Raw genomic sequence first — 22,395 nt, forward strand, 5'->3', positions numbered from 1 at the left:
GAGACAGATACGGTCTAATGTAAACTTGGCCTTAGTGAGGTGTGCACGGCCTTCTTGCCTTTTCTCACTCTCCCCGTCTCAGTTGCGACAGCAGAGCGCTCTTTCTCCAAATTAAAATTGATAAAATTATCTCAGGGTCAAAAGAGACTCTGTGGATTGGCCAATTTATCAATTGAGAATGAGCGAGCAAGAGCGCTTAACATCCCTCAAATAGTCGACGACTTTGTGGAGCGCAAGGCGCGTCGAATGCCTTTTTAATGACGAACGCAGGTTTCCGTGTCGGCTTTGTAGTTGAAGACGTGCTTACACAATGAGGGTGTATCATTCATGATTGCTGGATTTTTTTGTTGTTGATGTTTAGTGTCTATTTGGAACATAATAAAAAATGAATGGAAAATACAGGCTATATAGGCCTATAAAAAAAAAAAATAATAATAATAATAAAAAAAACTTTGAGCAAGTTCTGTTCTAATATAGCCTGATTATATGCCGCAGGCCTTCTGTTTGTTTGCAATTTCGCCATGGCTAGGTCCAAAGGCTACGTTCTTAAAAACTGCTTTTTGTTAGATATAGCCTGAGTAGGCTGATATGCCGCAAGCCTTCTAATTTGTTTGTTTGCAATTTCGCCTGATTGGTGTTTTGCCCCAGGGCCTTGCATGCAGTTGTTCCGCCACTGAATAGAACACATGTTTTTATTCCATGGAAAAAGTGTCCTGAATGGACAATAATTCCTGATATTTCACTCCCAGTGTTTTCCGACAGCGTTGTCAAAGTGGCGAACTGGTTCAAAGTTAAAATTCTTTTGATTAACTTGCGTTTTCTTTGTGGCTGTCCATATAATATATACACTACCGTTCAAAAGTTTGGGGTCACTTTGAAATGTCCTTATTTTTGAAAGAAAAGCACTGTTCTTTTCAATGAAGATCACTTTAAACTAATCAGAAATCCACTCTATACATTGCTAATGTGCTAAATGACTATTCTAGCTGCAAATGTCTGGTTTTTGGTGCAATATCTCCATAGGTGTATAGAGGCCCATTTCCAGCAACTCTCACTCCAGTGTTCTAATGGTACAATGTGTTTGCTCATTGCCTCAGAAGGCTAATGGATGATTAGAAAACCCTTGTACAATCATGTTAGCACAGCTGAAAACAGTTGAGCTCTTTAGAGAAGCTATAAAACTGACCTTCCTTTGAGCAGATTGAGTTTCTGGAGCATCACATTTGTGGGGTCGATTAAATGCTCAAAATGGCCAGAAAAATGTCTCGACTATATTTTCTATTCATTTTACAACTTATGGTGGGAAATAAAAGTGTGACTTTTCATGGAGAACACAAAATTGTCTGGGTGACCCCAAACTTTTGAACGGTAGTACAGAACATTACACTGTGGTGCGGAGACATGAAGTTTATCTTCTCGTGTTGAAAGTATTTTCACTCGTTCATGTCGCTCACTCGTGATATATACGGTACATTCACCACTCAAAGATAAACTTCATGTCTTTGCACCACCATGTAATAATCTATATGTACATATTGCATATAACTGCTGCTGCTATACTGCGTGTATACGGTATGTGTGAACATTTACATCAGTATAACTGTAAGAGTTTGTTAACCTGCACCTACGGCGAATCGATATTTAGCCTCTACCTTGTCCTTGCTTCAGTCCAGGCTGCTGGAGCATTTTAATTTCCTACTTCACATGAATCAGGAGTCATTAATGACACCTCTGTGACTGATTCCATTCAGAACCTGAACACTTCATTATTGATCTCTTGTGTAAGAATAAATATCACCTGGAGTTCACACCAGCTGCAAATCCACCTCACATCCCACTTTCACTAAACACACACACACACACACACACACGCAGTTTAAAGGGTTTACACACTGATTAAATCCGTGTTACAGAAATCACCCCAGGTGTTCAGGGGCGCTTATAATGCTGTTATAATACCGTGAAAGTCGCCATAAACACACCATCAGTCCATTCAGGCTCACAGCTCAAAGTTATCTGGAGCAAAGTGGGATATAAACACACACACACACACACACACACACAGGCGGGATTCGATCAGGAATGAAATGCACGCAGGAAAACGGGAATATGAAGGTTGCACGCGCGCTGGGAATGACACCAGCATCCCGAGACTAAAAAAAGAGAGAAAACGAGATGAACAGCACGAGCATCCATCCATCCATCCATCCATCACTGATCAGTCCTCTATTACACATGGCGGTGTTTAGAAAGAGCCTTCAGCACCATGGCGTTTCATTTCACACACACACACACACACACACACACACACACTATCGGATATTCCAGCCTATCGGAGAAAATCATTCCCGAATCCCGAACTAATACCGAACCGACTCGCTTTACAGATCCTCCACAGAGCCGAGTGTAAAAGCTCCAAAACCCAAAGCGGCAGTCCGGAAAAAGGCGAGATTTCCCCCGCGTTACTCACCGCGTTCCAGGCTGAGAGGCTGCACGACTGTCGCCATGACGGAGCTGGAGTTGGGAGTGAGGAGGAAAAGCTGGAGGGGGCGACTGACACCTGGGAAAGCGCCGACTGGAGCTCCTGCTGGAGAGAGCAACTCACTACTGGACCTTCTGCTGGAGAGAGCAACTCACTACTGGAGCTTCAGATGGAGAGAGCAGCTCACTACTGGACCTTCTGCTGGAGAGAGCAACTCACTACTGGAGCTTCAGATGGAGAGAGCAACTCACTACTGGACCTTCTGATGGAGAGAGCAACTCACTACTGGACCTTCTGTTGGAGAGAGCAACTCACTACTGGACCTTCTGTTGGAGAGAGCAACTCACTACTGGACCTTCTGCTGGAGAGAGCAACTCACTACTGGACCTTCTGTTGGAGAGAGCAACTCACTACTGGACCTTCTGATGGAGAGAGCAACTCACTACTGGACCTTCTGCTGGAGAGAGCAACTCACTACTGGACCTTCTGATGGAGAGAGCAACTCACTACTGGACCTTCTGCTGGAGAGAGCAACTCACTACTGGAGCTTCAGATGGAGAGAGCAACTCACTACTGGACCTTCTGATGGAGAGAGCAACTCACTACTGGACCTTCTGTTGGAGAGAGCAACTCACTACTGGACCTTCTGTTGGAGAGAGCAACTCACTACTGGACCTTCTGCTGGAGAGAGCAACTCACTACTGGACCTTCTGTTGGAGAGAGCAACTCACTACTGGACCTTCTGATGGAGAGAGCAACTCACTACTGGACCTTCTGCTGGAGAGAGCAACTCACTACTGGACCTTCTGATGGAGAGAGCAACTCACTACTGGACCTTCTGATGGAGAGAGCAACTCACTACTGGACCTTCTGATGGAGAGAGCAACTCACTACTGGACCTTCTGATGGAGAAAGCAACTCACAACTGGACCTTCTGCTGTAGAGAGCAACTCCTTACTGGAGCTTCTGATGGAGAGAGCAACTCACTACTGGACCTTCTGATGGAGAGAGCAACTCACTACTGGAGCTTCTGATGGAGAGAGCAACTCACTACTGGAGCTTCTGATGGAGAGAGCAACTCACTACTGGACCTTTTGCTGGAGAGAGCAACTCAGTACTGGAGCTTATTATGGAGAGAGCAACTCACTGCTGTGCCTTTTGCTGGAGAGAGCAACTCAAAACTGGATCTTCTGCTGGAGAGAGCAACTCACTACTGGACCTTCTGATGGAGAGAGCAACTCAGTACTGGAGCTTCTGATGGAGAGAGCAACTCACTACTGGACCTTCTGCTGGAGAGAGCAACTCACTACTGGACCTTCTGATGGAGAGAGCAACTCACTACTGGAGCTTCTGATGGAGAGAGCAACTCACTATTGGAGCTTCTGATGGAGAGAGCAACTCACTACTGGAGCTTCTGATGGAGAGAGCAACTCACTACTGGACCTTCTGCTGGAGAGAGCAACTCACTACTGGAGCTTCTGATGGAGAGAGCAACTCACTACTGGACCTTCTTTTGGAGAGAGCAACTCACTACTGGAGCTTCTGATGGAGAGAGCAACTCACTACTGGACGTTCTGATGGAGAGAGCAACTCACTACTGGACCTTCTTTTGGAGAGAGCAACTCACGACTGGACCTTCTGCTGGAGAGAGCAACTCACGACTGGACCTTTTGATGGAAAGTGCAACTCACTACTGGACCTTCTTTTGGAGAGAGCAGCTCACTACTGGACCTTCTGCTGGAGAGAGCAACTCTGTACTGGACCTTCTGTTGGAGAGAGCAACTCCATATTGGAGCTTCTGCTGGAGAGAGCAACTCACTACTGGACCTTCTGTTGGAGAGAGCAACTCCATATTGGAGCTTCTGCTGGAGAGAGCAACTCACTACTGGACCTTTTGCTGGAGAGAGCAACTCAGTACTGGAGCTTATTATGGAGAGAGCAACTCACTGCTGTGCCTTTTGATGGAGAGAGCAACTCACTACTGGACCTTTTGCTGGGGAGAGCAACTCAGTACTGGAGCTTATTATGGAGAGAGCAACTCACTACTGGACCTTCTGATGGAGAGAGCAACTCACTACTGGACCTTCTGCGGGAGAGAGCAACTCACTACTGGACATTCTGATGGAGAGAGCAACTCACTACTGGACCTTCTGCTGGAGAGAGCATCTCACTAATGGACCTTCTGCTGGAGAGAGCAAATCACTACTGGACCTTCTGATGGAGAGAGCAACTCACTACTTGACCTTCTGATGGAGAGAGCAAGTCACTACTGGACCTTCTGATGGAGAGAGCAACTCAGTACTGGAGCTTCTGATGGACAGAGCAACTCACTACTGGACCTTCTGCTGTAGACAGCAACTCAAAGCTGGATCTTCTGATGGAGAGAGCAACTCACTACTGGAGCTTCTGATGGAGAGAGCAACTCACTACTTGACCTTCTGCTGGAGAGAGCAACTCACTACTGGAGCTTCTGATGGAGAGAGCAAGTCACTACTGGACCTTCTGATGGAGAGAGCAACTCACTACTGGACCTTCTGATGGAGAGAGCAACTCACTACTGGAGCTTCTGATGGAGAGAGCAACTCACTACTGGACCTTTTGCTGGGGAGAGCAACTCAGTACTGGACCTTCTGCTAGAGAGAGCAACTCACTAATGGGCCTTCTGATGGAAAGAGCGACTCACTACCGGACCTTCTGATGGAGAGAGCAACTCACCACTGGAGCTCCTGCTGGAGAGAGAAACTCACTACTGGACCTTCAGATGGAGAGAGCAACTCACTACTGGAGCTTCTGATGGAGAGACCAACTCACTACTGGACCTTCTGATGGAGAGAGCAACTCACTACTGGACCTTCTGCTGGAGAGAGCAACTCACTACTGGACCTTCTGTTGGAGAGAGCAACTCACTACTGGAGCTTCTGATGGAGAGACCAACTCACTACTTGACCTCCTGCTGGAGAGAGCAACTAACTACTGGACCTTCTGATGGAGAGAGCAACTCAGTACTGCAGCTTCTGATGGACAGAGCAACTCACAACTAGACCTTCTGCTGTAGAGAGCAACTCTTTACTGGACCTTCTGATGGAGAGAGCAACTCAGTACTGGAGCTTCTGATGGACAGAGCAACTCACTACTGGACCTTCTGCTGTAGACAGCAACTCAAAGCTGGATCTTCTGATGGAGAGAGCAACTCACTACTGGAGCTTCTGATGGAGAGAGCAACTCACTACTTGACCTTCTGCTGGAGAGAGCAACTCACTACTGGAGCTTCTGATGGAGAGAGCAAGTCACTACTGGACCTTCTGATGGAGAGAGCAACTCACTACTGGACCTTCTGATGGAGAGAGCAACTCACTACTGGAGCTTCTGATGGAGAGAGCAACTCACTACTGGACCTTTTGCTGGGGAGAGCAACTCAGTACTGGACCTTCTGCTAGAGAGAGCAACTCACTAATGGGCCTTCTGATGGAAAGAGCGACTCACTACCGGACCTTCTGATGGAGAGAGCAACTCACCACTGGAGCTCCTGCTGGAGAGAGAAACTCACTACTGGACCTTCAGATGGAGAGAGCAACTCACTACTGGAGCTTCTGATGGAGAGACCAACTCACTACTGGACCTTCTGATGGAGAGAGCAACTCACTACTGGACCTTCTGCTGGAGAGAGCAACTCACTACTGGACCTTCTGTTGGAGAGAGCAACTCACTATTGGAGCTTCTGATGGAGAGAGCAACTCACTACTGGACCTTCTGTTGGAGAGAGCAACTCACTACTGGACCTTCTGATGGAAAGAGCGACTCACTACCGGACCTTCTGATGGAAAGAGCGACTCACTACCGGACCTTCTGATGGAGAGAGCAACTCACCACTGGAGCTCCTGCTGGAGAGAGAAACTCACTACTGGACCTTCAGATGGAGAGAGCAACTCACTACTGGAGCTTCTGATGGAGAGACCAACTCACTACTGGACCTTCTGATGGAGAGAGCAACTCACTACTGGACCTTCTGCTGGAGAGAGCAACTCACTACTGGACCTTCTGTTGGAGAGAGCAACTCACTATTGGAGCTTCTGATGGAGAGAGCAACTCACTACTGGACCTTCTGTTGGAGAGAGCAACTCACTACTGGACCTTCTGCTGGAGAGAGCAACTCACTACTGGACCTTCTGTTGGAGAGAGCAACTCACTACTGGACCTTCTGCTGGAGAGAGCAACTCACTACTGGACCTTCTGTTGGAGAGAGCAACTCACTACTGGACCTTCTGATGGAGAGAGCAACTCACTACTGGACCTTCTGCTGGAGAGAGCAACTCACTACTGGACCTTCTGATGGAGAGAGCAACTCACTACTGGACCTTCTGTTGGAGAGAGCAACTCACTACTGGACCTTCTGATGGAGAGAGCAACTCACTACTGGACCTTCTGATGGAGAGAGCAACTCACTACTGGACCTTCTGATGGAGAAAGCAACTCACAACTGGACCTTCTGCTGTAGAGAGCAACTCCTTACTGGAGCTTCTGATGGAGAGAGCAACTCACTACTGGACCTTCTGATGGAGAGAGCAACTCACTACTGGAGCTTCTGATGGAGAGAGCAACTCACTACTGGAGCTTCTGATGGAGAGAGCAACTCACTACTGGACCTTTTGCTGGAGAGAGCAACTCAGTACTGGAGCTTATTATGGAGAGAGCAACTCACTGCTGTGCCTTTTGCTGGAGAGAGCAACTCAAAACTGGATCTTCTGCTGGAGAGAGCAACTCACTACTGGACCTTCTGATGGAGAGAGCAACTCAGTACTGGAGCTTCTGATGGAGAGAGCAACTCACTACTGGACCTTCTGCTGGAGAGAGCAACTCACTACTGGACCTTCTGATGGAGAGAGCAACTCACTACTGGAGCTTCTGATGGAGAGAGCAACTCACTATTGGAGCTTCTGATGGAGAGAGCAACTCACTACTGGAGCTTCTGATGGAGAGAGCAACTCACTACTGGACCTTCTGCTGGAGAGAGCAACTCTCTACTGGACCTTCTGTTAGAGAGAGCAGCTCACTACTGGACCTTCTGCTGGAGAGAGCAACTCACTACTGGACCTTCTGTTGGAGAGAGCAACTCACTACTGGACCTTCTGCTGGAGAGAGCAACTCACTACTGGACCTTCTGTTGGAGAGAGCAACTCACTACTGGACCTTCTGATGGAGAGAGCAACTCACTACTGGACCTTCTGCTGGAGAGAGCAACTCACTACTGGACCTTCTGATGGAGAGAGCAACTCACTACTGGACCTTCTGATGGAGAGAGCAACTCACTACTGGACCTTCTGATGGAGAGAGCAACTCACTACTGGACCTTCTGATGGAGAAAGCAACTCACAACTGGACCTTCTGCTGTAGAGAGCAACTCCTTACTGGAGCTTCTGATGGAGAGAGCAACTCACTACTGGACCTTCTGATGGAGAGAGCAACTCACTACTGGAGCTTCTGATGGAGAGAGCAACTCACTACTGGAGCTTCTGATGGAGAGAGCAACTCACTACTGGACCTTTTGCTGGAGAGAGCAACTCAGTACTGGAGCTTATTATGGAGAGAGCAACTCACTGCTGTGCCTTTTGCTGGAGAGAGCAACTCAAAACTGCATCTTCTGCTGGAGAGAGCAACTCACTACTGGACCTTCTGATGGAGAGAGCAACTCAGTACTGGAGCTTCTGATGGAGAGAGCAACTCACTACTGGACCTTCTGCTGGAGAGAGCAACTCACTACTGGACCTTCTGATGGAGAGAGCAACTCACTACTGGAGCTTCTGATGGAGAGAGCAACTCACTATTGGAGCTTCTGATGGAGAGAGCAACTCACTACTGGAGCTTCTGATGGAGAGAGCAACTCACTACTGGACCTTCTGCTGGAGAGAGCAACTCACTACTGGAGCTTCTGATGGAGAGAGCAACTCACTACTGGACCTTCTTTTGGAGAGAGCAACTCACTACTGGAGCTTCTGATGGAGAGAGCAACTCACTACTGGACGTTCTGATGGAGAGAGCAACTCACTACTGGACCTTCTTTTGGAGAGAGCAACTCACGACTGGACCTTCTGCTGGAGAGAGCAACTCACGACTGGACCTTTTGATGGAAAGTGCAACTCACTACTGGACCTTCTTTTGGAGAGAGCAGCTCACTACTGGAGCTTCTGATGGAGAGAGCAACTCACTACTGGACGTTCTGATGGAGAGAGCAACTCTGTACTGGACCTTCTGTTGGAGAGAGCAACTCGATATTGGAGCTTCTGCTGGAGAGAGCAACTCACTACTGGACCTTCTGTTGGAGAGAGCAACTCCATATTGGAGCTTCTGCTGGAGAGAGCAACTCACTACTGGAGCTTCTGATGGAGAGAGCAACTCACTACTGGACCTTTTGCTGGAGAGAGCAACTCAGTACTGGAGCTTATTATGGAGAGAGCAACTCACTGCTGTGCCTTTTGATGGAGAGAGCAACTCACTACTGGACCTTTTGCTGGGGAGAGCAACTCAGTACTGGAGCTTATTATGGAGAGAGCAACTCACTACTGGACCTTCTGATGGAGAGAGCAACTCACTACTGGACCTTCTGCGGGAGAGAGCAACTCACTACTGGACATTCTGATGGAGAGAGCAACTCACTACTGGACCTTCTGCTGGAGAGAGCATCTCACTAATGGACCTTCTGCTGGAGAGAGCAAATCACTACTGGACCTTCTGATGGAGAGAGCAACTCACTACTTGACCTTCTGATGGAGAGAGCAAGTCACTACTGGACCTTCTGATGGAGAGAGCAACTCAGTACTGGAGCTTCTGATGGACAGAGCAACTCACTACTGGACCTTCTGCTGTAGACAGCAACTCAAAGCTGGATCTTCTGATGGAGAGAGCAACTCACTACTGGAGCTTCTGATGGAGAGAGCAACTCACTACTTGACCTTCTGCTGGAGAGAGCAACTCACTACTGGAGCTTCTGATGGAGAGAGCAAGTCACTACTGGACCTTCTGATGGAGAGAGCAACTCACTACTGGACCTTCTGATGGAGAGAGCAACTCACTACTGGAGCTTCTGATGGAGAGAGCAACTCACTACTGGACCTTTTGCTGGGGAGAGCAACTCAGTACTGGAGCTTATTATGGAGAGAGCAACTCACTGCTGTGCCTTTTGCTGGAGAGAGCAACTCAAAGCTGGATCTTCTGATGGAGAGAGCAACTCACTACTGGAGCTTCTGATGGAGAGAGCAACTCACTACTGGACCTTCTGCTAGAGAGAGCAACTCACTAATGGGCCTTCTGATGGAAAGAGCGACTCACTACCGGACCTTCTGATGGAGAGAGCAACTCACCACTGGAGCTCCTGCTGGAGAGAGACACTCACTACTGGACCTTCAAATGGAGAGAGCAACTCACTACTGGAGCTTCTGATGGAGAGACCAACTCACTACTTGACCTCCTGCTGGAGAGAGCAACTAACTACTGGACCTTCTGATGGAGAGAGCAACTCAGTACTGCAGCTTCTGATGGACAGAGCAACTCACAACTAGACCTTCTGCTGTAGAGAGCAACTCTTTACTGGAGCTTCTGATGGAGAGAGCAACTCACTACTGGACCTTCTGATGGAGAGAGCAACTCACTACTGGAGCTTCTGATGGAGAGAGCAACTCACTACTGGACCTTTTGCTGGGGAGAGCAACTCAGTACTGGAGCTTATTATGGAGAGAGCAACTCACTGCTGTGCCTTTTGCTGGAGAGAGCAACTCAAAACTGGATCTTCTGATGGAGAGAGCAAATCACTACTGGAGCTTCTGATGGAGAGAGCAACTCACTACTGGACCTTCTGCTAGAGAGATCAACTCACTAATGGGCCTTCTGACGGAAAGAGCAACTCACTACCGGACCTTCTGATGGAGAGAGCAACTCACTACTGGAGCTTCTGATGGAGAGAGCAACTCACTACTGGACCTTTTGCTGGGGAGAGCAACTCAGTACTGGAGCTTATTATGGAGAGAGCAACTCACTGCTGTGCCTTTTGCTGGAGATAGCAACTCAAAACTGGATCTTCTGCTGGAGAGAGCAACTCACTACTGGAGCTTCTGATGGAGAGAGCAACTCACTACTGGACCTTCTGCTAGAGAGAGCAACTCACTAATGGGCCTTCTGATGGAAAGAGCAACTCACTACCAGACCTTCTGATGGAGAGAGCAACTCAGCACTGGAGCTCCTGCTGGAGAGAGCAACTCACTACTGGACCTTCAGATGGAGAGAGCAACTCACTAATGGAGCTTCTGATGGAGAGAGCAACTCACTACTGGACCTTCTGCTGGAGAGAGCAACTCCCTACTGGAGCTTCTGATGGAGAGAGCAACTCAGTACTGGAGCTTCTGATGGAGAGAGCAACTCACTTCTGGAGTTTCTGTTGGAGAGAGCAGCTCACTACTGGACCTTCTGCTGGAGAGAGCAACTCTCTACTGGACCTTCTGTTGGAGAGAGCAACTCACTTCTGGAGTTTCTGTTGGAGAGAGCAGCTCACTACTGGACCTTCTGCTGGAGAGAGCAACTCACTACTGGACCTTTTGCTGGGGAGAGCAACTCAGTACTGGAGCTTAATATGGAGAGAGCAACTCACTACTGTGCCTTTTGCTGGAGAGAGCAACTCAAAACTGGATCTTCTGATGGAGAGAGCAACTCTCTACTGGACCTTCTGTTGGAGAGAGCAACTCACTTCTGGAGTTTCTGTTGGAGAGAGCAGCTCACTACTGGACCTTCTGCTGGAGAGAGCAACTCACTACTGGACCTTTTGCTGGGGAGAGCAACTCAGTACTGGAGCTTATTATGGAGAGAGCAACTCACTACTGTGCCTTTTGCTGGAGAGAGCAACTCAAAACTGGATCTTCTGATGGAGAGAGCAACTCACTACTGGAGCTTCTGATGGAGAGAGCAACTCACTACTGGACCTTCTGCTGGAGAGAGCAACTCACTACTGGAGCTTCTGATGGAGAGAGCAAGTCACTACTGGACCTTCTGATGGAGAGAGCAACTCACTACTGGACCTTCTGATGGAGAGAGCAACTCACTACTGGAGCTTCTGATGGAGAGAGCAACTCACTACTGGACCTTTTGCTGGGGAGAGCAACTCAGTACTGGACCTTCTGCTAGAGAGAGCAACTCACTAATGGGCCTTCTGATGGAAAGAGCGACTCACTACCGGACCTTCTGATGGAGAGAGCAACTCACCACTGGAGCTCCTGCTGGAGAGAGAAACTCACTACTGGACCTTCAGATGGAGAGAGCAACTCACTACTGGAGCTTCTGATGGAGAGACCAACTCACTACTGGACCTTCTGATGGAGAGAGCAACTCACTACTGGACCTTCTGCTGGAGAGAGCAACTCACTACTGGACCTTCTGTTGGAGAGAGCAACTCACTACTGGAGCTTCTGATGGAGAGACCAACTCACTACTTGACCTCCTGCTGGAGAGAGCAACTAACTACTGGACCTTCTGATGGAGAGAGCAACTCAGTACTGCAGCTTCTGATGGACAGAGCAACTCACAACTAGACCTTCTGCTGTAGAGAGCAACTCTTTACTGGACCTTCTGATGGAGAGAGCAACTCAGTACTGGAGCTTCTGATGGACAGAGCAACTCACTACTGGACCTTCTGCTGTAGACAGCAACTCAAAGCTGGATCTTCTGATGGAGAGAGCAACTCACTACTGGAGCTTCTGATGGAGAGAGCAACTCACTACTTGACCTTCTGCTGGAGAGAGCAACTCACTACTGGAGCTTCTGATGGAGAGAGCAAGTCACTACTGGACCTTCTGATGGAGAGAGCAACTCACTACTGGACCTTCTGATGGAGAGAGCAACTCACTACTGGAGCTTCTGATGGAGAGAGCAACTCACTACTGGACCTTTTGCTGGGGAGAGCAACTCAGTACTGGACCTTCTGCTAGAGAGAGCAACTCACTAATGGGCCTTCTGATGGAAAGAGCGACTCACTACCGGACCTTCTGATGGAGAGAGCAACTCACCACTGGAGCTCCTGCTGGAGAGAGAAACTCACTACTGGACCTTCAGATGGAGAGAGCAACTCACTACTGGAGCTTCTGATGGAGAGACCAACTCACTACTGGACCTTCTGATGGAGAGAGCAACTCACTACTGGACCTTCTGCTGGAGAGAGCAACTCACTACTGGACCTTCTGTTGGAGAGAGCAACTCACTATTGGAGCTTCTGATGGAGAGAGCAACTCACTACTGGACCTTCTGTTGGAGAGAGCAACTCACTACTGGACCTTCTGATGGAAAGAGCGACTCACTACCGGACCTTCTGATGGAAAGAGCGACTCACTACCGGACCTTCTGATGGAGAGAGCAACTCACCACTGGAGCTCCTGCTGGAGAGAGAAACTCACTACTGGACCTTCAGATGGAGAGAGCAACTCACTACTGGAGCTTCTGATGGAGAGACCAACTCACTACTGGACCTTCTGATGGAGAGAGCAACTCACTACTGGACCTTCTGCTGGAGAGAGCAACTCACTACTGGACCTTCTGTTGGAGAGAGCAACTCACTATTGGAGCTTCTGATGGAGAGAGCAACTCACTACTGGACCTTCTGTTGGAGAGAGCAACTCACTACTGGACCTTCTGCTGGAGAGAGCAACTCACTACTGGACCTTCTGTTGGAGAGAGCAACTCACTACTGGACCTTCTGCTGGAGAGAGCAACTCACTACTGGACCTTCTGTTGGAGAGAGCAACTCACTACTGGACCTTCTGATGGAGAGAGCAACTCACTACTGGACCTTCTGCTGGAGAGAGCAACTCACTACTGGACCTTCTGATGGAGAGAGCAACTCACTACTGGACCTTCTGTTGGAGAGAGCAACTCACTACTGGACCTTCTGATGGAGAGAGCAACTCACTACTGGACCTTCTGATGGAGAGAGCAACTCACTACTGGACCTTCTGATGGAGAAAGCAACTCACAACTGGACCTTCTGCTGTAGAGAGCAACTCCTTACTGGAGCTTCTGATGGAGAGAGCAACTCACTACTGGACCTTCTGATGGAGAGAGCAACTCACTACTGGAGCTTCTGATGGAGAGAGCAACTCACTACTGGAGCTTCTGATGGAGAGAGCAACTCACTACTGGACCTTTTGCTGGAGAGAGCAACTCAGTACTGGAGCTTATTATGGAGAGAGCAACTCACTGCTGTGCCTTTTGCTGGAGAGAGCAACTCAAAACTGGATCTTCTGCTGGAGAGAGCAACTCACTACTGGACCTTCTGATGGAGAGAGCAACTCAGTACTGGAGCTTCTGATGGAGAGAGCAACTCACTACTGGACCTTCTGCTGGAGAGAGCAACTCACTACTGGACCTTCTGATGGAGAGAGCAACTCACTACTGGAGCTTCTGATGGAGAGAGCAACTCACTATTGGAGCTTCTGATGGAGAGAGCAACTCACTACTGGAGCTTCTGATGGAGAGAGCAACTCACTACTGGACCTTCTGCTGGAGAGAGCAACTCTCTACTGGACCTTCTGTTAGAGAGAGCAGCTCACTACTGGACCTTCTGCTGGAGAGAGCAACTCACTACTGGACCTTCTGTTGGAGAGAGCAACTCACTACTGGACCTTCTGCTGGAGAGAGCAACTCACTACTGGACCTTCTGTTGGAGAGAGCAACTCACTACTGGACCTTCTGATGGAGAGAGCAACTCACTACTGGACCTTCTGCTGGAGAGAGCAACTCACTACTGGACCTTCTGATGGAGAGAGCAACTCACTACTGGACCTTCTGATGGAGAGAGCAACTCACTACTGGACCTTCTGATGGAGAGAGCAACTCACTACTGGACCTTCTGATGGAGAAAGCAACTCACAACTGGACCTTCTGCTGTAGAGAGCAACTCCTTACTGGAGCTTCTGATGGAGAGAGCAACTCACTACTGGACCTTCTGATGGAGAGAGCAACTCACTACTGGAGCTTCTGATGGAGAGAGCAACTCACTACTGGAGCTTCTGATGGAGAGAGCAACTCACTACTGGACCTTTTGCTGGAGAGAGCAACTCAGTACTGGAGCTTATTATGGAGAGAGCAACTCACTGCTGTGCCTTTTGCTGGAGAGAGCAACTCAAAACTGCATCTTCTGCTGGAGAGAGCAACTCACTACTGGACCTTCTGATGGAGAGAGCAACTCAGTACTGGAGCTTCTGATGGAGAGAGCAACTCACTACTGGACCTTCTGCTGGAGAGAGCAACTCACTACTGGACCTTCTGATGGAGAGAGCAACTCACTACTGGAGCTTCTGATGGAGAGAGCAACTCACTATTGGAGCTTCTGATGGAGAGAGCAACTCACTACTGGAGCTTCTGATGGAGAGAGCAACTCACTACTGGACCTTCTGCTGGAGAGAGCAACTCACTACTGGAGCTTCTGATGGAGAGAGCAACTCACTACTGGACCTTCTTTTGGAGAGAGCAACTCACTACTGGAGCTTCTGATGGAGAGAGCAACTCACTACTGGACGTTCTGATGGAGAGAGCAACTCACTACTGGACCTTCTTTTGGAGAGAGCAACTCACGACTGGACCTTCTGCTGGAGAGAGCAACTCACGACTGGACCTTTTGATGGAAAGTGCAACTCACTACTGGACCTTCTTTTGGAGAGAGCAGCTCACTACTGGAGCTTCTGATGGAGAGAGCAACTCACTACTGGACGTTCTGATGGAGAGAGCAACTCTGTACTGGACCTTCTGTTGGAGAGAGCAACTCGATATTGGAGCTTCTGCTGGAGAGAGCAACTCACTACTGGACCTTCTGTTGGAGAGAGCAACTCCATATTGGAGCTTCTGCTGGAGAGAGCAACTCACTACTGGAGCTTCTGATGGAGAGAGCAACTCACTACTGGACCTTTTGCTGGAGAGAGCAACTCAGTACTGGAGCTTATTATGGAGAGAGCAACTCACTGCTGTGCCTTTTGATGGAGAGAGCAACTCACTACTGGACCTTTTGCTGGGGAGAGCAACTCAGTACTGGAGCTTATTATGGAGAGAGCAACTCACTACTGGACCTTCTGATGGAGAGAGCAACTCACTACTGGACCTTCTGCGGGAGAGAGCAACTCACTACTGGACATTCTGATGGAGAGAGCAACTCACTACTGGACCTTCTGCTGGAGAGAGCATCTCACTAATGGACCTTCTGCTGGAGAGAGCAAATCACTACTGGACCTTCTGATGGAGAGAGCAACTCACTACTTGACCTTCTGATGGAGAGAGCAAGTCACTACTGGACCTTCTGATGGAGAGAGCAACTCAGTACTGGAGCTTCTGATGGACAGAGCAACTCACTACTGGACCTTCTGCTGTAGACAGCAACTCAAAGCTGGATCTTCTGATGGAGAGAGCAACTCACTACTGGAGCTTCTGATGGAGAGAGCAACTCACTACTTGACCTTCTGCTGGAGAGAGCAACTCACTACTGGAGCTTCTGATGGAGAGAGCAAGTCACTACTGGACCTTCTGATGGAGAGAGCAACTCACTACTGGACCTTCTGATGGAGAGAGCAACTCACTACTGGAGCTTCTGATGGAGAGAGCAACTCACTACTGGACCTTTTGCTGGGGAGAGCAACTCAGTACTGGAGCTTATTATGGAGAGAGCAACTCACTGCTGTGCCTTTTGCTGGAGAGAGCAACTCAAAGCTGGATCTTCTGATGGAGAGAGCAACTCACTACTGGAGCTTCTGATGGAGAGAGCAACTCACTACTGGACCTTCTGCTAGAGAGAGCAACTCACTAATGGGCCTTCTGATGGAAAGAGCGACTCACTACCGGACCTTCTGATGGAGAGAGCAACTCACCACTGGAGCTCCTGCTGGAGAGAGACACTCACTACTGGACCTTCAAATGGAGAGAGCAACTCACTACTGGAGCTTCTGATGGAGAGACCAACTCACTACTTGACCTCCTGCTGGAGAGAGCAACTAACTACTGGACCTTCTGATGGAGAGAGCAACTCAGTACTGCAGCTTCTGATGGACAGAGCAACTCACAACTAGACCTTCTGCTGTAGAGAGCAACTCTTTACTGGAGCTTCTGATGGAGAGAGCAACTCACTACTGGACCTTCTGATGGAGAGAGCAACTCACTACTGGAGCTTCTGATGGAGAGAGCAACTCACTACTGGACCTTTTGCTGGGGAGAGCAACTCAGTACTGGAGCTTATTATGGAGAGAGCAACTCACTGCTGTGCCTTTTGCTGGAGAGAGCAACTCAAAACTGGATCTTCTGATGGAGAGAGCAAATCACTACTGGAGCTTCTGATGGAGAGAGCAACTCACTACTGGACCTTCTGCTAGAGAGATCAACTCACTAATGGGCCTTCTGACGGAAAGAGCAACTCACTACCGGACCTTCTGATGGAGAGAGCAACTCACTACTGGAGCTTCTGATGGAGAGAGCAACTCACTACTGGACCTTTTGCTGGGGAGAGCAACTCAGTACTGGAGCTTATTATGGAGAGAGCAACTCACTGCTGTGCCTTTTGCTGGAGATAGCAACTCAAAACTGGATCTTCTGCTGGAGAGAGCAACTCACTACTGGAGCTTCTGATGGAGAGAGCAACTCACTACTGGACCTTCTGCTAGAGAGAGCAACTCACTAATGGGCCTTCTGATGGAAAGAGCAACTCACTACCAGACCTTCTGATGGAGAGAGCAACTCAGCACTGGAGCTCCTGCTGGAGAGAGCAACTCACTACTGGACCTTCAGATGGAGAGAGCAACTCACTAATGGAGCTTCTGATGGAGAGAGCAACTCACTACTGGACCTTCTGCTGGAGAGAGCAACTCCCTACTGGAGCTTCTGATGGAGAGAGCAACTCAGTACTGGAGCTTCTGATGGAGAGAGCAACTCACTTCTGGAGTTTCTGTTGGAGAGAGCAGCTCACTACTGGACCTTCTGCTGGAGAGAGCAACTCTCTACTGGACCTTCTGTTGGAGAGAGCAACTCACTTCTGGAGTTTCTGTTGGAGAGAGCAGCTCACTACTGGACCTTCTGCTGGAGAGAGCAACTCACTACTGGACCTTTTGCTGGGGAGAGCAACTCAGTACTGGAGCTTAATATGGAGAGAGCAACTCACTACTGTGCCTTTTGCTGGAGAGAGCAACTCAAAACTGGATCTTCTGATGGAGAGAGCAACTCTCTACTGGACCTTCTGTTGGAGAGAGCAACTCACTTCTGGAGTTTCTGTTGGAGAGAGCAGCTCACTACTGGACCTTCTGCTGGAGAGAGCAACTCACTACTGGACCTTTTGCTGGGGAGAGCAACTCAGTACTGGAGCTTATTATGGAGAGAGCAACTCACTACTGTGCCTTTTGCTGGAGAGAGCAACTCAAAACTGGATCTTCTGATGGAGAGAGCAACTCACTACTGGAGCTTCTGATGGAGAGAGCAACTCACTACTGGACCTTCTGCTAGAGAGATCAACTCACTAATGGGCCTTCTGATGGAAAGAGCAACTCACTACCGGACCTTCTGACGGAGAGAGCAACTCACTACTGGAGCTTCTGATGGAGAGAGCAACTCACTACTGGACCTTTTGCTGGGGAGAGCAACTCAGTACTGGAGCTTATTATGGAGAGAGCAACTCACTGCTGTGCCTTTTGCTGGAGATAGCAACTCAAAACTGGATCTTCTGATGGAGAGAGCAACTCACTACTGGAGCTTCTGATGGAGAGAGCAACTCACTACTGGACCTTCTGCTAGAGAGAGCAACTCACTAATGGGCCTTCTGATGGAAAGAGCAACTCACTACCAGACCTTCTGATGGAGAGAGCAACTCAGCACTGGAGCTCCTGCTAGAGAGAGCAACTCACTACTGGACCTTCAGATGGAGAGAGCAACTCACTACTGGAGCTTCTGATGGAGAGAGCAACTCACTACTGGACCTTCTGCTGGAGAGAGCAACTCCCTACTGGAGCTTCTGATGGAGAGAGCAACTCACTACTGGAGCTTCTGATGGAGAGAGCAACTCACTTCTGGAGTTTCTGTTGGAGAGAGCAGCTCACTACTGGACCTTCTGCTGGAGAGAGCAACTCTCTACTGGACCTTCTGTTGGAGAGAGCAACTCACTTCTGGAGTTTCTGTTGGAGAGAGCAGCTCACTACTGGACCTTCTGCTGGAGAGAGCAACTCACTACTGGACCTTTTGCTGGGGAGAGCAACTCAGTACTGGAGCTTATTATGGAGAGAGCAACTCACTACTGTGCCTTTTGCTGGAGAGAGCAACTCAAAACTGGATCTTCTGATGGAGAGAGCAACTCTCTACTGGACCTTCTGTTGGAGAGAGCAACTCACTTCTGGAGTTTCTGTTAGAGAGAGCAGCTCACTACTGGACCTTCTGCTGGAGAGAGCAACTCACTACTGGACCTTTTGCTGGGGAGAGCAACTCAGTACTGGAGCTTATTATGGAGAGAGCAACTCACTACTGTGCCTTTTGCTGGAGAGAGCAACTCAAAACTGGATCTTCTGATGGAGAGAGCAACTCACTACTGGACCTTCTGTTGGAGAGAGCAACTCCCTATTGGAGCTTCTGCTGGAGAGAGCAACTCACTACTGAACCTTCTGCTGGAGAGAGCAGCTCACTACTGGACCTTCTGCTGGAGAGAGCAACTCACTACTGGACCTTTTGCTGGGGAGAGCAACTCAGTACTGGAGCTTATTATGGAGAAAGCAACTCACTACTGTGCCTTTTGCTGGAGAGAGCAACTCAAAACTGGATCTTCTGATGGAGAGAGCAACTCACTACTGGAGCTTCTGATGGAGAGAGCAACTCACTACTGGACCTTCTGATGGAGAGAGCATCTCACTACTGGATCTTCTGCTGGAGAGACCAACACACTACTGGTGCTTCTGCTGGAGAGAGCAACTCACTATTGGAGCTTTTGATGGAGAGAGCAACTCACTAATGGACCTTTTGCTGGAGAGAGCAACTCATGACTGGAGCTTCTCATGGAGAGAACAACTCACTATTGGAGCTTCTGATGCACAGAGCAACTTACGACTGGACCTTCTGCTGGAGAGAGCAACTCACGATTGGAGCTTATCCTGGAGAGAGGAACTCATTACTGGAGCTTCTGATGGACAGAGCAACTCACTACTGGACCTTCTGCTGGAGAGAGCAACTCTCTACTGGACCTTCTGTTAGAGAGAGCAGCTCACTACTGGACCTTCTGCTGGAGAGAGCAACTCACTACTGGACCTTCTGATGGAGAGAGCAACTCACTCCTGGACCTTCTGCTGGAGAGAGCAACTCTCTACTGGACCTTCTGTTGGAGAGAGCAGCTCACTACTGGACCTTCTGCTGGAGGGAGCAACTCACTACTGGACCTTCTGATGGAGAGAGCAACTCACAACTGGACCTTCTGCTGGAGAGAGCAACTAACAACTGGACCTTCTGCTGGAGAGAGCAACTCTCTACTGGACCTTCTGATGGAGAGAGCAACTCACAACTGGACCTTCTGATGGAGAGAGCAACTCACAACTGGACCTTCTGATGGAGAGAGCAACTCACTACTGGACCTTCTGCTGGAGAGAGCAACTCACTACTGGAGCTCCTGATGGTGAGACTCACTCACGACTTGAGCTTCTGATGGAGAGAGCAACTCACTACTACAGCTCCTGATGGAGAAAACAACTAACTAACTAATTCCTGGAGCTCTTGCTGAAGAGAGCAACTAAATACTGGTGCTCCTGCTGGAGAAATTAACTAACTACTGTAGCTCCTGCTGGAGAAAGCAACTCACTCCTGGAGCATCTGCTGGAGAGACCAACTCACTCCTGGATTTCCTGCTGTAGTGATCAAAGAACTACTGAAGCTTCTGCTGAAGAGAGTACCTAACTACTGGAGCTCCTTATTTAGAAAATAACTATTGACTGAAGCTCCTGCTGAACAATTACATAGTAGAGCCTTTCATCTTAAACATCTTCTAAGTTCTAGCTTTTCTGGTTGAGAAAACTAATTACTGAAACTTTGAATGTTAAAAAAGTGCCTACTAGAATGTCTGGTGGAGAGATCAACTAACCATTGGAAAACAACCAACTACTCAGAAAAAAAAACAACTACTGGAGATTCTATTGCACCTACTGAATCTTCCAGTACTCTTTGAGCTTCTGGTCGAAATTGTAAACAACTACTGGACTGCAGTAAACTCAAGCTTCGAATGCTAGACACCTTCTAGAGTGTCTGCTGGAGAAAGCAAATGGCTATTCACGTTTCTGCTGGGGAACATTCCTGTAGTTTCTAATGTAAAAAATAAATAGGCCTAGAATCTAAATCAAATCAAAACAATTTATTTGCATTTTATTTCAACAATAGGCTTTGTCACAAAGCAGCTTTACAGAAAAATATAGATTTTAATCACATGACTTAATAAACTTGTCCCTAATGATCAAGCCTGAGGCGACTGTGTTGAGGAAAAACTCTCTCAGCCAACAGGAGGAAGAAACCTTGAGAGGAATCAGACTCAAAAGTGAACCCATCCTCATTTGGGTGATAACAGATAGTGTGATTATAAATAACTCGCTTCTATAACTGTGTCCTATATAAGCACAAAGTACAACTGTGTAACCAGGAAATTCATTGTAGCTTTAACATGAAGTCTGTTTTGTTGAAGTTATCAACTGTTTGTTGATGGAGACTTGAGTGCAAAACTGTTCATGACAACAGCAGTCCTAAAGTTATCATGGTGATTGTCGTCCCAAACCATCGTAGCAAAACTGTAAGTGTCCAGAGTGTCTTCTAAGTGTATCTTCACACTGTCCATATGGGGCCATCCTCAAGAGGAGCAATGTGATGAGACTCCTGCCAGAAGTAGGGCATTGGGATGGATCAGACACATCTGAAGAGCAAAAGAGGCCAGCATCACTGTTATCTCAGGAGTGACGTGTAACTTGACAGAGAGAGAGAGAGAGAGAGAGAGAGAGAGACAGACAGGCAGACAGACAGATGGTTAGGTATGTCTGTTGTCACCTAATGGTTAAGAACAGTATACATTGTGCACTGAGTGCAAGCAGGGACTCCGGTGAGACTAACTATGAAAGGGAGATAATTGAAAGGGAGAGCCAGAAGGTAACAGACATGAGGGAGCCCTGGGACATAAAGCAGCAGCCACTCCACTGTCAACAACCTGAGTAAATGTGTGAGATTGTGTGTGTGTGTGGGGGGGGGGACAGCATCCATACACCCCAGTTTACCAAAAACACTCTATGCCTGAGGATCCTCCAGATCTACTCCTTTACCAGATAAAAGCTATTAACAAAAGGCTTGACTAAACAGATATGTTTTCAGCCTCAACTTAAACACTGAGACTGTGTCTGAGTCCCAAACACTACTTGGAAGGCTGTTCCATAACTGTGGGGTTTTGTAAGAAAAGGCTCCGCCCCCTGATGTAGCCTTCACTATACAAGGTACCAGCAGATAGCCTGCACCTTTTGATCTAAGTAGACGTGGAAGGTCATAGTTCGCTCAGGTACTGTGGTGCGAGACCATTCAGTGCTTTAAAGGTCAATAGTAGTATTTTATCTTTTCCTGAACATGGAGAAGACCAAAGAGATTGTAGTCGACTTCAGGAGAGGTCACTCACAGCATCCCCCTCTGACCAATGATGGTGCTGCAGTGGAGAGGGTGAGCAGCACCAAATTCCTAGGGGTGCACATCACTGAGGACCTCTCCTGGTCCAACAACATTGCATCGCTGGCCAAGAAGGCTCAAACTCACCTCTATTTCCTCTGCAAACTGAGGAGTGCATGAGTCCCACCCCCCATCATGTGCTCATTCTACAGGGGCACCATTGAGAGTGTCCTCACTGGCTGCATCACTGCGTGGTACAG

General features: G+C 48.5%; 2 protein-coding genes across 4 annotated transcripts in view; both read right to left on the reverse strand.

Moving 5' to 3' along the window:
* The window catches only part of lin7a (lin-7 homolog A (C. elegans)), a 94,085-nt gene extending 91,572 nt beyond the window's left edge, over nucleotides 1-2,513 (reverse strand). For all 3 annotated transcript variants that reach the window (XM_060903798.1, XM_060903796.1, XM_060903797.1), the window contains exon 1: nucleotides 2,471-2,513. In XM_060903798.1, the coding sequence (XP_060759781.1) occupies nucleotides 2,471-2,507 (37 nt within the window). In that variant the 5' untranslated portion in view covers nucleotides 2,508-2,513. The remainder of the gene's footprint in view (nucleotides 1-2,470) is intronic.
* The window catches only part of rps16 (ribosomal protein S16), a 457,927-nt gene that overhangs the window by 209,646 nt on the left and 225,886 nt on the right, over nucleotides 1-22,395 (reverse strand). The window lies entirely within an intron of this gene.

Source organism: Neoarius graeffei, chromosome 21, assembly GCF_027579695.1.
Source record: "Neoarius graeffei isolate fNeoGra1 chromosome 21, fNeoGra1.pri, whole genome shotgun sequence".
Lineage (NCBI taxonomy): Eukaryota > Metazoa > Chordata > Actinopteri > Siluriformes > Ariidae > Neoarius > Neoarius graeffei.